The sequence below is a fragment of the Poecilia reticulata genome, chromosome 19, assembly GCF_904066995.2.
Source record: "Poecilia reticulata chromosome 19, P_reticulata-male-v2, whole genome shotgun sequence".
In the NCBI taxonomy this organism is placed as follows: domain Eukaryota; kingdom Metazoa; phylum Chordata; class Actinopteri; order Cyprinodontiformes; family Poeciliidae; genus Poecilia; species Poecilia reticulata.
Genome location: NC_088848.1, coordinates 1,261,401 through 1,279,327, shown reverse-complemented (window position 1 = coordinate 1,279,327; position 17,927 = coordinate 1,261,401). Strand labels below are relative to the sequence as shown.

Here is a 17,927-nt window from a genome sequence, read left to right as displayed (position 1 = left end):
ACAGACACACCACACACACACACAGACACACACACACACGCAGACACACACACACACAGACACACACACACACACACACACACAGACACACACACACACAGACACACACACACACAGACACACACACACACACAGACACACACACACAGACACACACACACACAGACACACACACAGACACACACACACACACACACACACACACACACACACACACACACACACACACACACACACACACACACACACACACAGACACACACACACAGACCACACACACACACACACACACAGACACACACACAGACACACACCCAGACACACACACAGACACACACACAGACACACACACAGACACACACACAGACACGACTGCAAACACACACACACACCACACACACACATGCGCAGACACACACACACATGCAGACACACACACACACAGACACACACACACATGCAGACACACACACACCACACACACACACACACACACACACGGTTCTCAGTTCCCTTGAAATAACACAAAACTAAGATATGAGTTTCATTTATGTAAATTATTCCTTAATTGTGAGGAAAAATTTCCGAGTTCCACTTGGCGCTGTTACCTAGCAACCCCAGCCAATCCCAGCCCGTTACCTAGCAACCCCAGCCAATCCCAGCCCGTTACCTAGCAACCCCAGCCAAGCCCAACCCGTTACCTAGCAACCCCAGCCAAGCCCAACCCGTTACCTAGCAACCCCAGCCAAGCCCAGCCCGTTACTAGCAACCCCCAGCCCACCAGCCCCCAGCCAAGCCCAACCCGTTACCTAGCAACCCCAGCCAAGCCCAGCCCGTTACCTAGCAACCCCAGCCAAGCCCAGCCCGTTACCTAGCAACCCCAGCCAAGCCCAGCCCGTTACCTAGCAACCCCAGCCAAGCCCAGCCCGTTACCTAGCAACCCCATTCAAGCCCAGCCCGTTACCTAGCAACCCCAGCCAAGCCCAGCCCGTTACCTAGCAACCCCAGTCAAGCCCAGCCCGTTACCTAGCAACCCCAGTCAAGCCCAGCCCGTTACCTAGCAACCCCATGCAATAAAAGGACTTTTCTTATGTAAAATCTGCTTATAATATGTACAACAGGCTCTTGAAAGTTACGAACTACAGACTTTCTTCCTTCAGTTCTATAATTACGGAAAGCGCTCAACTCGTTCTTACATTCTAGTTATTGTTTTATTTTGTAATAGATGGTTTATTTTATTAGAAGTAATCTTCAGTTAACTTTATATGGTACGTATTTATAAAAATGTATTTTGCTGCCTCCTGTTCTAGATGTTATTTCAGGGTTTCAGAGTAAAGGGGGATAAATTAACAAATCACATTTTTATATTTTTACGTCTAAATAAACTCTGAAGTCACATTTTGTTTTTGTTTTTCACTCCACGGCTACAGTAAACATCCTTAAAGCTTCAGGTTGTGAAGCGACACAGAGTTCTGCGTTTAAACGGTTTGGGCACTTTCTGGAGCAGAATGTTTCCCCGTACCTCCACCAGGCCCTGACAGATCCTCACGACGATGACGCAGCCGAAGTGCATCCGCGCCGCCGTGGGGATCAGCATGTTCAGGCAGGAAGTGGCGACGACGGCGAAGCCAAACACCCTGCGGAGGCACACAGAGGTCAAAGGTCAGGGGGAAAACACCTGGAAATGTGAACATCAGGAGGATTAGCTGACCTGTTCGCTGCGAACTTCTGACAGATGAAACCTCCGGGGATCTGGGTGACGATGTAACCCCAGAAGAAGGAGCCGTGGATCATCCCCACCGTCTCTGGATCCCAGCTGAACTGAGCTTTCTGACGGGACACAAACGCATCACGCTCACATTTACCGAGGGGACACAAACGCATCACGCTCACATTTACCGAGGGGACACAAACGCATCACGCTCACATTTACCGAGGGGACACAAACGCATCACGCTCACATTTACTGAGAGGACACAAACGCATCACACTCACATTTACCGAGGGGACACAAACGCATCACGCTCACATTTACTGAGGGGACACAAACGCATCACGCTCACATTTACCGAGGGGACACAAACGCATCACGCTCACATTTACTGAGGGGACACAAACGCATCACGCTCACATTTACTGAGGGGACACAAACGCATCACGCTCACATTTACTGAGGGGACACAAACGCATCACGCTCACATTTACAGAGAGGACACAAACGCATCACGCTCACATTTACTGAGGGGACACAAACGCATCACGCTCACATGAGCTGATCTTTCATCTTAAAGCTTCACCCCATGAATAACCGTGTGATGAAGATGAAGATGAAGATGAAGCTCTAGTTCTGGATCTCAGGTGAAAATCAGCAACAGAAATAAAGTAAAACATCTAAAGTGGCGCAACAGTGACACCTGCTGTCCGTTCAGCAGAACTGCATCTCTTTGTTGCATTTCTTTAATTTTGTGATCATTGTGTCTTTTGTTGTTTGTCTTCACTGGGTTCAAGACAAACAACAAAAGAACAAAATACCCACATTTTGTCCTTAAAATTTGGGTATTTTAAGGACAAAAATTAATGTGACAATATTCCTTCATTTTGATTTTAAAACTTATTCCATTGCCAGATTATTTAAAAACATTTTTCCCCAGTGGTGAAATAATATGTCACTGGAAATGGAACCTTTTCATCAACATTAAGGGACTATTGATTTAAAATAAGTTTATTTATATTTCTGAAAAGTTAATTGTAAGTTACTTTTATTTAAAGGATATTGAGATATTTGCACCAGAAACTAGATCAAAAATACTTGGTAATATTTTGTGTTTTTGCAGTGTAGTACAGTTTTCAGGTTTTAGTTTTTTAATCCAAACTTGGCAACAGGAAGTTGCTCTTGCTGAATTACAGCTGATATTTGTCGTTCTACTTACTACAAAAATAAGATGAAACCTGGTTTATAAATGAGAATTAATTTTAGTTGTTTTTTCCTTTCTGTGAAAAAACTAATTAAACGGCTCCATTGCAGAGTTAAGATTGGGCCACAATAAGCAAGCAAGAGGGCAGAGAATGGCCCTGAGGCCACCGGTTGGACACCGGTTCAACCTGACTCACCACGATGACCTCCTTGTTGTCCCTGAAGACGGTGTGGCTGTTGACCATGCTAACGATGGCCACGCCCAGGTTGCACCTGATGCCGAACGAGATGCAGAAGCCGATCCCGGACAGGATGGCGATGATGTAGCGGCGGGGCAGGCCGAAGCAGGTGCAGTCCACCACCGGCATCTCCTTCTCCTGCACCAGCTCCGGCCGGCCCTCCGCCGACAGCTCGATGGTTTCGCCATTTTCCTGCTTCTTCTCTAGCGCCCTGCAGCAACGAGACACGTTTCCTTCATACGCCAACAAAACGCAGAACTCCACATTTCAGCTGCAGGAAATTTATAGAATCAACTGTTAGAACAGCAGAATCCAGATTTTAATGTTCTGCTAACGCGCTAACAGCAGAGATCATTCTTAGCGGTTTTGCTAACCTTGAACATGCTTAGCGGACTTAGCTTCCCTAAATTCAGAGGAGAGCAGATTTCCAAAAACTACACTCCAATAAAAGAAGAACTATTTATTTTAACACAGCTGAGAGTAAAAAGTAGAAATGACTCAGGAGTAAGAAAGTATTTGGTAGAAAGTCTGAGGAACTGATCGAATTATCAATCATTTAAAAATGACATCATCAGACTGACCGAAATGTAAAGTTAAGAGGAAATTTAGGTATTTTAACCAGAATAACAATAATTCATATAAGTAACAAAATGAGGCAAAAAAATATTTTTCCAAATCAGTTTCAATAAAAACTTCAGAAACCTGAACAGAGTCTGGTGGTTAAAACCTGTTTGGTTTCATTCAGTGGGAAGAAAATCCAGAAGTTTTACTCAAGAAAGAAAAAAATACTTCATAATGAAATTACTCAAGTAAAAGTAAAAAGTACAGCGTAGCAAAAATACTCCGAAAAGGACTTTGTTGTTTTTTTTTTATATGAAAAGTCACTTAAATAAATGTAACAGTAAATATAATTAGCTAACTCTGCCCAAATTATATTCTAAGGTAATAATTTACTCGGCTGTTTTCTAAACCTTCAGTTGAATAAAGTTGAATGTAACTATAGCAACCGTTAGCAAAAGATTCTCCATCTTCGATTTTATCAAACAGTAAAACAAACACCAGCCCAAATTTTACTAAAACTCCTGATTTTATAAGAAACTGAAAAAAAGACTCTACTTACCATTGTTGTGACTTTTTTACACTTATATGTTGTTCAGTATGATAAGTGACTGATTTACAATTATATGTTAAGCATAGATTACATGATTATTATTAATTGAATTGAACATGATTGTATATAATTACAAGGATGAAGTGAAATATATTTAAGTGCAAGACATGATTTATTTGAATAGAAGAAGTCTTTTATTTTGAAGAATGCTTAAGTGGTTCTGTTTTGTCACTATCTTGCTTTGTTGATATTTTGGTTGTCTTGGTTACGAACAGCTGTTGCCGTTATCAGCTGTCGCCGTTTTCTCTCTTCAATAAAGAACTAAACAGAAAGGTTCAGTCAAAGACATACGAGCCTCCGTTTTGTTTGAAGAAGCTTCACTCCGTAACAACCATATTAGTAGAATTTAACCAAAATAACTCAAGGAAGTTGAATTGTATTTGGAGTTAAACATTTAACATTAAGGCTCTTATTTTGAAGTGACTTTAGACCATTTATGCTGCACTTCCTTTTCCTCTCCTCTTTTTCTCTCTTTTAAAATAACTTCATAACAAACAAGAACAAAATAAGACCTGCACAGTTCAGAACAAGATATAAGCATAAATAAAGTATCTAACTGAGGAAGAAGGAAAAAATAGGAATAAACATAAAAGAAAATGTTAATTTTGGGATTCATCTCAGAAATTTTCTACAAAAACCCTCGGAAATGTTTGAGTTTGAAAAGTGAAGAAAAAAACATGCTAGAAAAAAATCCCAGAAATTTTTAGTTTAGTCTCAGAAATACTTTTGGCAGTAATTTTGTTTTGGCAGAAATGTTTTATTTTTTTAATCTATAATGACTCCAACATGTCGCAGATGTAAATTATAATTCCAAGATGAAAACTGGAGCTTCTGATATAATCTGAGTTGAAGCTAGCACTTTAGCATTAGCTTCACTAAACACTCTGTTGGTGTAGCAACTTAACGTTAGCATTGCTAATGTTCATGACTAGTGCTTCAGGGTTAGCGTAGCTAGCGTTTTGTTAGCCGCGCCCACCACTGTCTTCCAGAGAATCTGATGTTTTCCCAGCATGCAGCGTTAATCTGCCGTCTGGACGCCAGGTGCTTTCTGTCAGGCTGAGTGGATATTCTGAGCCTCACACCAGCGTTTCTTTCTTACTTCTCCTGGAGGTGTTGATATGTTTTGGTTTTTGCTTTGCACACATTTATCTCCTGACAGAACCGGCTCTAAGCGCCAGAGAAGGTGTTGGTAACTGCAGAGTTTCTCCTCTTCCTCACGTTTCCTGAGAAGCTCTGACCTTTTTCTGCCTCCCGTCTGAAAAACATCAAATATGTATCCGAGGAGCCATAAATGAACCATGACATGTGAAGCACTGAGCAGAAACCTCTTCCAATATGAACGACAAACTGAGGCATGAAAACGATTTTACTTCCCATTTTTTTGATTTTTTTAATGTTTCAGATCAACTAATTTTAACACCAGATACATCAGAAGCAAAAATCTGTTTAAAAATCATCATGTTATTTATAAAGTGGCCTGGCGGAGTGTGAAAAAGTAACCACGCCATAACACTGATAACTGGTTGTTCCACATTAAACATGCAGTATTAGTGATAATCTGTCTTTAGTTTTTATTGGACTGTCAGAGGAAATGATGTCCAAACATCAGGGACAAAATCGACACGTTGAAAGTGCTGAGGGGCCGCAAAAATATCTTAAAACCGAGTTTTTAAAGTTTATCAGCTCAATAACAAACTAAAGTAACATTTTATATTATTGGAGATACAAACATAAAAAGGTTTTATGTGACGTTTTGGGTGGGTTACCTTCTTATCTGGGCCGAATGTTTTGCCTCTCAGTAAAACTGGGTCGATGTTTGTGGTTCCAGTTACTAGACGAACGTAGAAACGTCATTAATAGACAGGAATCTGTATTTTCGGCCATTTTGTTGTCTCGTTTCCTCACCTGTAATCACCTCCCCAGCTTTAATCGCTCTCTGTTAGCCGCTCTTTGTCAGATCCTCCACTTGTTGCCTCCAGCTGGAGCCTTCAGGTTCCTGTTTTCATCTAGTTTTAGATTTTCCCCTGATCTCTAGTTTTCTTTTTAAAGATTTTTATGTTCTACTGACAACAGTGGCAGCCCCAAAAGGGGGAGCAGAGAGGGCCCCGGCCCCTACGTGAAAACTGTGACTCTCCCAAGAGAAACATGTTCTTGTCATAGAAAGGCATCATCTTCAATAAAGACAAATAAAGTAAAACCCAATACATAAATAAATGAATTAATAAAATGTCACCTTTTGTTTTTTTTAGCTTTGTCCCTTGAAAGTTTAAGATTTTCTTCGGTGCCTCTGGATCTCAGTTATTTCTCTTGGTTCTGTCTTTTTGTGTTCAAAAAATAAATTATTTTTATCAACTATATATGAATCATATTCTGTTTCATTTAATCAAAATTATCCACTTGATTTATTGTGAAGTCAAATAAATATATAAACTACATTGAATTATTTCTTTGTTAAATATTTTTGAGGCCTGCATTGTGTTTCACGCTCTAATGGCTGGAGGCGTCTGTCATGATGCTGGTTTTAGTTTTTCTGTCTGAAGACGCTGTAAAAACGAAATGTCACATCTTTTCAATCAACTCATAAAACATGGAGAAATAAAAGCCTCGCAATAATAAACCAGAGTTACTTTGAGCGTGCTTAAAGGTTGCAACAATCCTCAGCGGCGATGAAGTATTGATGATTCTCCATGTTAAATTATTAATAGGCTATCTCTGGCTCACTCAGTCTATTTTTGTCCGGGCGGGTCCCTCTTCCTCCTTCCTGCCTCCTCCTCATCTTCACTTGTCTTTACCTCCACAATCCACAGAGCATCTCTCTCTCCAACAATCACCACAAATATTCACCTTATTGTCAGAGTACTTCACATTTTTCTGCCTCTATCAAACAGGCCATCAGTTACTGTAAAACATTGTAGAGGAAAATAAAACGAGGTAATAATATTCTTATTAAATAAATAAATCTAACTTCTCTCTGTTCTCAGCTTGCCTGAGTCGGCGCGTTTCGTTTGAAGCATTAGTCTGAATCAATAATAAACGGAGCCATAAGCAAACTGCTGTTTTGCATAAAGTGCAGAACTTTTATAACACTTAGTAAATGAGCACATTTATGACTGAACTACATCATTTTATGCCTCATTTTATCAGTTTGTTACATGTTGGATTCATATTTAAAAATGACAAATCAGATTAAATCTGATTTCTAATTTTAATTGATTTGGGTTTTTCTCGCTTTCTTTTGTTATTATTACAAATGACAGGAAATATTTGTTTTTAAAAATGCTTTTATTTTAACCAACCCGTCTGGGAGTCTACCTGAATTCAAAAACACTTTTTAAAACAGTTTTTATTAAAAATAAAAACTGTTTTAAAAAACATTTTAACTGTTTTGGACACCACTTAAGCAATGGTTACTAGATAATCACAATTCTATTCATATTTTGAATTTATAATTTTTAAATGAACAGTTTTTACTTCTTTTTTTTTGTATTATCATTGAGATTTATTTTTATTTGGGGTTTTTATAATCACTTTTAACTGTAAATGACTCTAATTTTACCTCTACAGTAAATCTGTCTAATCATTGATGACTTATGTTGTCATGGTGATCATGTTAATTTTTTCTCACCTCTTTCATCAACCTGGTAGGAAACTGCAGATGAAAATTAGCCTCTGGCAAAACCTGACATGTTTATGTGATGTATTCATGTTTGGAAAGATAAACAAATCAAATCAAATTAAAACAAAATGGCGGATCGCTTCGGCGGCTGAAATCGCTCTGAGACAAGGAAGTAAAAAGAAATTCAGATTTTCCAAAGATTATAAAACAGAAAATTTAGTTAATCAATAAAATCACGTTTATCACACTGCACATAAATCGCCAATAAAATCTTCGCAGTTTGAGAGAACAGACCTTCAATGTATTTGGATATTTTCTCCTAGGCGCCATATTTGTTAGCATGAAGCTAACCTGCGGTGACTGTTCATCGCTGACCTTTCAGGAAAATCCGCTGTAATCCCTGAAAGCCACCTGACCTTCTGCTGGATGTCACACCTGAAGAACGGAGCTGCGCAGTTCTGCTGTTCAGACCATAGACATAATATAAGAGTAGACCCCGCATTGGCTGCTCCGGCGCAGGAAATACGGCGGCCATCTTGGAGAGGTCGTCCTTCCTACTTTGCTCAATCAAACAGCAGAAGATGCCTCAGCACTGAGGATATTGTTGTTCTGATCGATGGATTATTGATGTGAGGCTCCACAGACAACATTTCACAAGTAAGATGGACATATTATTGTGTATATATTGTGATTAGAATATTACTTTACTGTATTTATGTCCACCAGCGAGATACCAGCTAATATTAGCTACAGTGCTTGGTGTAATACGGGTTCAGCCGCTATGAAGGATAACTGAGATTCTGTAAATCTAAAGAAATTAATTATTCTCTAACATTGACTTAGATTATCTGACACAAGAGCCTATATTAGAAATGAAACAATATAACATATTATAAAACTTATGTGTTATAACATTCACCAGCAAAGTTTACACAGGTAGTAAAGACTATTATTTATATGTAATTCTCTCACTAGTAAGATACATCCCAGATCTTCCGTTTTTGTTTTGAAGGTTTCATAAAGACACGATGTGAGGAAGAAGAGGGAGAATCTATAAAGAGAGACGGATTCACTGCAGGATGGATCACATCGGATTTTGGACTCAATCTCAGCTGCTGAATCTCTGAAGATAGAACTCATCGGCTGAAAAACATAAATGTATGTTTATAAATGTAACTTTAATAGATGTCTGAATATGGTCTCCAGTAACAAAAAAGCGTGTTATGATCGATTAAATGCGCTGATACGTCATTGTGCTGCTAAACACATAACGCTGAGTGTAGTGGTGGACCGCTCCAAGATGGCCGCCATAAATCTCGTCAGCGACAATAGGAGAGAGCGGAGCGGTCCATGAGGCGTCTATCCTTATGTTATGTCTATGGTTCAGACCCGAACCCGAACCAGAACCGAGAATCAGGGTCAGAGTCGATGACGCTAAAGACAGCAGAACCACTTCCGGTGCAGGTTGGTTCAAACATCCGGAGGTACCAGAGCAGCATCGCTATTTCTACATGTTTTACTCAAATAATGTCAAATTTATCCGTCCAATAAATTACTCAAGAGTAAAAAAGTATTTGGTAAAAACTCAAACATTTAGTAGGTTTAACTGATCAAAAATTAATTTAATATTTAAAAATTACGTCATCAAACAGACCAAAATATAAAGTTATGTGGAAATTTGAGTATTTTAAGGACAAAAATGAAAACAATCGATACAAACTAAGAAAATCAGGCAAAAGAAACTTTTTTACAAATCAGTTTCTTTCAAAATAAAACTCCTGAAACTTTAACAGAAGCTGCAGGTGTGTGTGTGTGTGTGTGTGTGTGTGTGTGTGTGTGTGTGTGTGTGTGTGTGTGTGTGTGTGTGTGTGTGTCTGGTGATTCTTTAGTTAAAACAAGACAAATATTCATTCAGTGAAGTTTTTCACAGTTAGAATCCAGAAATTTTACTCCAGTAAAAGTAATTATTATTACTTTTAACTGTTAAATCATTTATTACTTCATAATAAAATTACTTAAGTAAAAGTAAAAAATACTTTTTACTTATTCCTAAAAGTTTTTTTTTCCAAACGTCGCTCATGTATAAATGTAACTAGTTACTAAACTGACTGAGTTGGATGATCAGGTTTGAATCATTGACGCCTGGAGGGATTTGGTCCAAACCAGGAAGTCCCAACTGGACCGCGTGACCAGCAGCCTCCCACGCGCGTTACGCGGCGCACCTGGGCGCACGTGCGCCGGGCGGAAGTGACGGCTTACAGCCTGCTGCCTTTAATGGAGAGGACTAATCCCGGTAGTTGGGCGTCCTGCGGAGGGAGGGGCCGCCGGGAGAGGCAGAGATCGGCCCAGGTGTACATCCTGCGGGGATTTACGCAGGACGACAGCTTGGAGAGGAGAAGCTATTTCTGGAGAGGATTTAAGAGTTGAGACGCTGCATCAAATCCCAGGAGGGAGAAAGGAGAGTCCATCGATAACCTCCATGCTCTCAGATTCCTGAAAACGCTCCCCTTCACCCCTACACTGTAAAAAGTGACCGCGGAGTTTACATTAAAACCATGTAGGATCACAGCAGAAAACTATCAAAATGTGAATGTTTTGGGAGGAAAAGAGAAAACATAAAATTACAAAACGTTCTTTAGTTATTCTGAAGTCTGGCATATATTTTTATTTTTTATCTTTATGTCTCCCTCTCTTTACCAATACACAAATATCAGTGGCCCTAGATAATCAAATTACAGATGAACAAAAACAGTAACTGCAAAAAACTCAAATAAGACACGTCTGTTTGTAATGTTTGTTTTGTATGCACCAGTTGGTGTATAAATTTACAATTTATTAAAGAAAATAAAAAATAAAACACTTTGTGCCCCCAAAATAGATGAATATTTGAATGAATGAATGAATATTTTAACAAACAAGATGTTTATGTTGTTTTCACAGAAACAATATGTGAAAATAATCTAATGATGGTAAAAAAAATAATAAAATAAAACAGGAAAATATTGTAATATTGTAACAAAACACTTCTGTTCATGTTTCATTCAAATATCAGAAAAACTTTAAAATACTAAACATTCATGTGTTGTAGTTTTTACACAAAATTAAAACTTATTTCTGTAGATTTATCAGATGATTGATGTCATTCAGCTGTGACTTCAATTTATCTTACATATTTTTTAGTGCCGTTAAAACGTCTATAATTTTCACAGGAAGCAACATTTTTTACAGTGTTGAGGTTTTTACACAGAAGTCCTTTTAGCCTTTGTAATAGAAAATTTCGTTTTCAGTCTTATTTCATTCCTGAAGGAACTGATGATACTTTTTACCATTTATTTACTGATAATATCTGCTTTGTTTTTGTATTTCTGCAAGATGTGTTTGTCCATTAAATAAGTTTTGCAAATAATGTTAAGATGTTTCTACAGCTGTGATAGCAGAAGAGACCTGAAGACGTCTTGGGTAAAATGCTTGATCTAATGATTGTCTTAAAGGACTGATGTGTGGAATGTAGTTTGTACCCTGTTTGAGCTGAACCCATGAACTGACAAAGAAGTGTTAGAAGTTCCTCCTGAAATCCTTATCAACTGTCTTTCCTGCCATAAAATCATCTCCTCCAAGAGGTGAGAGATAGTTCATGAGGCGGGGGTCAGGGTGTCTCTGTGGCCATCTGGCAGTAGAGATAACATCAGACTTTGGGAGGGTCTTTGTCTTGCTGTGACTATATAACGATGTGATGTGTGTTGCTCAGGGCTCTTCTACTGACTGCGCTCAGTGAGAAGGGTCTTCGAACGCTTTTGCCTTCGAATAAAGAAACTTAAAGACAAAGATTAATCTTTCTCTTATTATTGAAACAGATTCTCATTCCTTGATAATGAAATTTCCATAACAATCTGGTGTCAGAAGTGGGATCCAGCGTGTCAGGAGATCGTGGCCGACGTGAGACCGGATGTATTGGCCAACCTGAGGAGTTTGTCTTCAGTCCACCTCCAATGAGGGGAATCTGAGGTCTCGTCTCCACGGCTGCTGACCGCCTGGATCCGTAAAGGACCTTAGTGATCTCCATTGGGTGAGAACTGTTTCATGATTATTACTGGGTTTGACTCAGACGACTGTGATCCTGTGAGAAACTCCAAAGGGGAGTTAGGTTCAACTCAAAAAGAGTTTGGAAATTTTTTTTATCACAAAGCGTGATAAAAAGGGTGGTTCTTAGCACTTCTACACCTTAAGGAATGAAGGCCAGAGGAGAGACGTCTCCCTGAAAGGTTAAAATGGGATCTAGATCCTCAACAGGTTTACAGCAGTCTGACTCATTACCAAGCATGACAATAAGAAATATGGGGAAGGATGTTTGAGTGTGAAGGCCAGTTGGGACGAGTGAAGGAGAAGTTTGAAATGAAGTGGGAGAAAGAGGAAAAGAAAAGCAGGTTAAGATGAAAAATGTTGGAAAGAAAGGATGATAAATGTATGAGTTTGTGGATGGAAGAAGCAAGATGTAGAGAAAAGAAAAAGATAAGTCCTGGTATGCAAGGGGAAACATTTAAGAGGAACAGTAACAGGATGCAAAGAAAATAATAAATGATATTGTGTTCCCTTGAGTGGACATCTGGGGAGGTCGACAAGCAGTGTTAAGGTACCGACCTGGACATTATCCAGCCTCATACCTCACTTAGGCTTTAATGAGAAGAGGGCTGCTTGTTGGGTTCCACGGCTCCAGCACTGGGATTATTGTTATCTGGTGAGATAACTAAGACTAATGGGATAACTTAAAACATAAATTGTGAAATCTAACATGGCAAAGGATCCAATGAACCCTTCTCCCTGAGGAAAAGAGATTGGCTTTTAAACCTTAGGGTTTCTTTTGGAACCAGGTTATGGAAGAAATTAGTTTAAATGGTTCCAGGGAATCAACTCCTCCTCAGGGTGAAATGTTTGAGTTTATGAAAGACGTTACAGGCCATAATATGTTTTATGTTTATGTGTTTGAATAAGTAAATTATTTATGAGTTCTTAAATTTTTGGAGGAAAAATAGGTGGCTGAAAAACTATACAAGAAAAAACAAACCTAATGGACTTTCATTTGTTTTTCCTTTTCCCCCTCTGTCTGAGCCTCGCTGCAGTGCATCTGACCTCTGACCTCAACTCCTCAAGTTTGTCCTCCTATGGACTAGATGATGTCCCTCTCACACTACCAGCTGATAAAAGTGATCAACAAGATCCACAGAATCAAGAAGATCTACATCCCCTCCAGGCACTGAAGTGTCTGCTGACATCTGGGAACTGATGACTGATGGAACCTTCTCGTGCAGGAGACTACTGTGAGAAAACTCATGAGGTCTCTTGCTGGACATTCGGATAGGAACTGGTGCTCTACAGCATATGGATGATGGTGGCAACCTACTGACCCATGGCTACATCTGCTCTGGGTGAAGTCTGACAGAAGCCAGAGACTCTGACCATCACAAGCAGGCAAGACAAGTGAATGTTTTAGCCAAGGACACAACAGAGGCGGACGGAGCAGGAATTGAATCAACAATCCAGGCTGGGGGACAAAACCCTTTCAGCATTGCAAGCATCATCCCACCATCATGGAAAGGAAAAGATTTTATTCAGAGACATGAGGAGAAGACGACACCACATTGAACTGTTTGAAGCTTGTTTCATTTGTGGACAATATGGACATTGGCTGAGGGACAGTGTGGACAACCCAAAGATCAAACACCAGAACCAGTTGGACTGACAGGAAGCTGGAGGAGGAGAGAAGGGGGAGGATTATGCTGCAGCGACGCCAGCAGCAGGAGGGCGAGTGAGAGAGACGAGACATTCAAGATAAGTTATATGCACACACTGCCACTGCAATGAAGAATGCTTGCTTACTAACCTGTTCACATATAGGAATTATCCAGACAGCAAAAATGTCTCAATAGATGTCTTAATGCTCAATATTAGAGAAGTTCTCTAAGCTTGTACTGGTTACCTCTGAGTCCTGAACAATATCAGTAGATTAGGAAACTGTTAAGTGAAACTGCAAACATTTAAGTTCTGCAATGAGCTAATTAATTATGCCATGGAATTCCACAAAAAAAAACATAACTGAATTATGGGTTGTAGAGATATAATATGGGATGTTTAGGAAAATAGTCAACTTGATAGTTCAGATTTTGTTGAAATGTATTATTCTGTTTGTTTTGTTTGTTTCCTATTAAGAGAAAAAGGGCAATTATCTTTAAAAAAACTAGTAATGGAAAATAAAAATGTTATCAATGGGAATTTGGTTGAAATCAACATATTTAAGTGTTGAAGATTATTCACATAGCATAAAACGTGTGTTCACCTTTGAGTGGAACAGTTAAATTAGATTTTAACATTATAATAGCAAATGGAGTTTATTAAAATTGGTGAAATGTTCCAGCAACAGAAAATTGATTAGTTTGTTCCGGAATCAAAAAAAAATATGTTGAGATATCTCTTTTGAATGTGCACATATCTTTAAATATGATTCGCAAGATTAGAGACCAAACGAATCATTAAAAAATATATATTGTTAAAGGAAAATTTGAAAATTTATGAAACTGCAGTAAAATTGATGTTTAAAATTTGAGGAAAAAAACAAATTGAGGACTGACTGAAAATTTCTGACTGTGATGAAGTTTTGACTGACTGCAAATCTGACCAGTTTGTGTCTTTTGTGTTTGTTTCCATGTTGAAGTGAATGAGAGTGTGATTGTGCGTTTCAAAGTGATTTTTTTTAAGTAAAAGTTTGACACTGTTTGACAACTTTTGGGTTTTTGAGGGAATGTTTTTTGAAGGAATGTCACATTAGAGGATTTGAGATTTTAGTTGTCTTCAGGATGGTAATTTTTATGTGGGAAGGTTTGATATTTTGAAGGCTTCCCTTTCCTCTTTAACGAATATAAAGGATTTTTTTTAACTTATAATACATTTTTTGGACTCTTGGGGCAGAGCGAGCCTTCTGTGATCTTAAAAGGTCTCTTTCTTGGGTGCCAGTTCTTGCATTTCTAGGCCTTGAAAATTGTTTGTTCACAGGGTAGAAAAAAAAAAGAATATCTTAATAACCTTGGACTAAGTGAAGATTCGGTTTTCCAGCGGTATGTAAATGACTCCTTGATCTGCAGGACTAATAAGGGACAATGTAGGGAGGACACTTTTAAAACTGCTTTTTAAGGGTCATAAGGCTTCTCGTTGAAGCTGCAGTGTGTAAAGGTACAGGTGACTTTACTAGGTGATGTCATCTTAAAAAGAATCAGTCACTATCTTTTCAGCAAGCTGAGCTGCTCCCAGACCACAGACCCAGGGCAAATGATACCACTCTTAGGAACCAATTTTAATTAGGACTTTTCCTTCTAACTACTTAAATATTGAGGCTCCACTTTCTTCTCTAATCAATGGGTGTGGTCTCACAGCTTACAGTGCTATTGCCTGACTACTGAACGTGGGGGAAGAGTTGAGGTGTTGAAAAGAGCGCAACTTAGTGTTCCTGCTTTGGTTCTGCTTGACCCTGATAAGTCTGTGTGAAAATGGTGGAAGTGGAAAGAGGGGGTTCATGTAATCTGCTGCGATCTCATAGTGACAAATTTTGTTACTCTTCTAAACTTGGTCCAGGCGCAGCAGGGCTTCCCTGATTTCCTTGGACCTGTGAATGCAGCTGGAAAGTTGCCCTGGCCTCGCAGAGCATAGTGAATTGCAGCACCTTGTTTGTTATGTGCTGCAGTCTGTAACTATCATCCTGCTTGAACATGAAATATCATTCCCTTTTGCAGCATGCTGACTTTGTTTCTCATCTCATTGATGTTATTGGACATGCTAAACAGTACAGGTAAACATTGAACTGTGTTGAATCCAGCCATGCTGCTGCCAACAGAGGAGGATGGGAGCCACATGACTGCTCCTCTGTTTTAGACATTGTCTGAACACCACGACCTGACTTAACAGACATGCCTCTTGCTAACCCTGACTTTGTTTTCTTTGTGGATGGTTTCTCCTTCAGATCAGATACCGGGATAAATCATGTGGGCTATGCTGTGTGTACTGAATTTGAAATTCTTTCTTCTGGGCAGCTTCCGCCACACTTTTCAGCACAGACAGCTGAGCTTGTGGCACTAACAGAAGCATGTAAATTGGCAAAAGGCAAGCGTTTAACAGTTTATACAGATTCAAGATATGCATTTGGAATAGTTCATGATTATGGAACAATTTGGAAACATCGTTCCTTTTTGAAATCAGATGGGAAATTTATCTTAAATGCCACCCAGGTAGCAGAGTTATTAGGTGCTATTCTGCTTCCCAAAGAAATAGCTGTTGTGAAATGCTCTGCCCACACAGGCCTCTCTGACTTTGTTTCTAGAGGGAATGCAGCTGCAGATGCTGCTGCAAAGGCCGGTGCATTAAAACCATTACATGTCTGCTCCACTAACCTTTGCCTACCCTCACCTTCAGAGGTCACATTGCATGAAATGCAGTCCTTTTCAACTGATGCTGAGAAGCGTATCTGGAGGAAAGATGGTTGTGTTTACACAGATGATGGGGGATGGTGTAGGTTGGATGGAAGACCATGCCTACCAAAATATTTCTTTCCCTGGTTTCCTAAGTGGGAACATGGTTTAGATCATGTGTTCAAAACTGGAATGCTTGCGGCAGTAAAGCAAAGATGATATACAAAAGGTTTTTCTGTGACAGCAGAAAGTTTTTTGTAAGAAATGTCATATCTGTGTAGCTCACAATTCAACTAGAACTTTAGTGACCCCACAAGCAGCACATTCACCTCCAAATTGGCCATTTCAGCATTTGATGATGGATTTTACTGAACTAACACCTTCTGAAGGGAAAAGGTATTGCTTAGTGGTGGTAGATATGTTTTCTAAGTATGTTGAGGTTTTCCCTACAAAAAACGCAGACAGCAGCACTGTAGCAAAAGCTTTGGCAGAAATTATTCCTCGATGGGGAATACCTGTCCTTATTTCAAGTGATAATGGAACACATTTTTTAAACCAGGCGTTAAAAGACATAAGCACATTGTTTGGGTTTAAATTAAAGATAAACTGTGCATATCATCCACAGTCAGGTGGAGTTGTGGAACGTGAGAATGGCATGCTTAAAAACAAATTGGGAAAATGTTGTGAAGAAACAGGATTGTCTTGGCCAAAACCTTTACACTTGGTTTTGATGTACATGAGAATGAGGACTAGAGCGAGAGGTAATCTAAGCCCTTTTGAAATTTTGTTTAGCCGACCTGCAACAACTGGAGGAGAAACCAGCAAAATATATACATACTAACTACTCATACCATGGAAATAGTACGTTAGAATATTGTAAGTCTCTGTCACAGTCTCTCTGTCCCACCAGGCTGTGAAAGCTGCCCTTCCTCCGGTGGCTGATAAACTTCTACACCCTTTTAAACCTGGCCAGTGGGTTTTGGTGAAGGACACATGCAGACAGCACTGGAAATCTAGATGGTGGTTGGGGCCTTATATCGTCCTGCTGACTGACGAGCTGCCTGGATTCACGCCAGCCAGTGTAACTGCTCACCGCAGGACCACCTACATCTGAAGGTCCAGATGAAGACGACAGAACCCCCTCCTAAGGAGGGGTTTCCAACGACTGCTCACCTGTCTTAGTAACAGGGCAGCGTGAAGCGCAGAGCCACCCAGGAAGGGGCAGCAGGATTCCAGGATTTGTTTTTGTTTTTGTGGTGTTAAGAAAGAAGAAACACCTAACAAGTAAGATGCAGTTACATGGGAAATGGAAAATGTTGTGGATACTGATTGGATTAGGGTTTCCCTATTAGTAACCATTCCCATTTCAATTTGGGAAGCTGCATCCTGACGGCAAGCAGAAAATGAAACTTCTGTTGCCACAACATCGCCTTTGGTTAGAATGAAGAGGAAAGCTAAACACGACATTGATCATCAAGAGCCAGAAGAAAACACATGGTTAGCAATTGTGAAGACAATGACAAGGAGAGTTACCAAT

General features: G+C 39.6%; 1 protein-coding gene across 2 annotated transcripts in view; it reads right to left on the bottom strand.

The window, feature by feature from the left end:
• Positions 1–17,927, bottom strand: part of LOC103481051 (vesicular glutamate transporter 1-like) — a 29,820-nt gene that overhangs the window by 8,695 nt on the left and 3,198 nt on the right. Inside the window, exons 1-5 of one of the 2 annotated variants that reach the window (XM_081600463.1) lie at positions 9,330–9,516; positions 8,318–8,401; positions 3,112–3,367; positions 1,712–1,830; positions 1,523–1,637 (exon numbers count right to left, since the gene is read on the bottom strand). In XM_081600463.1, the coding sequence (XP_081456589.1) occupies positions 1,523–1,637; positions 1,712–1,830; positions 3,112–3,367; positions 8,318–8,401; positions 9,330–9,439 (684 nt within the window). In that variant the 5' untranslated portion in view covers positions 9,440–9,516. Of the gene's footprint in view, positions 1–1,522; positions 1,638–1,711; positions 1,831–3,111; positions 3,368–8,317; positions 8,402–9,329; positions 9,517–17,927 lie in introns of those variants that run through there. The other variant, XM_008436297.3, reaches the window with a different exon arrangement.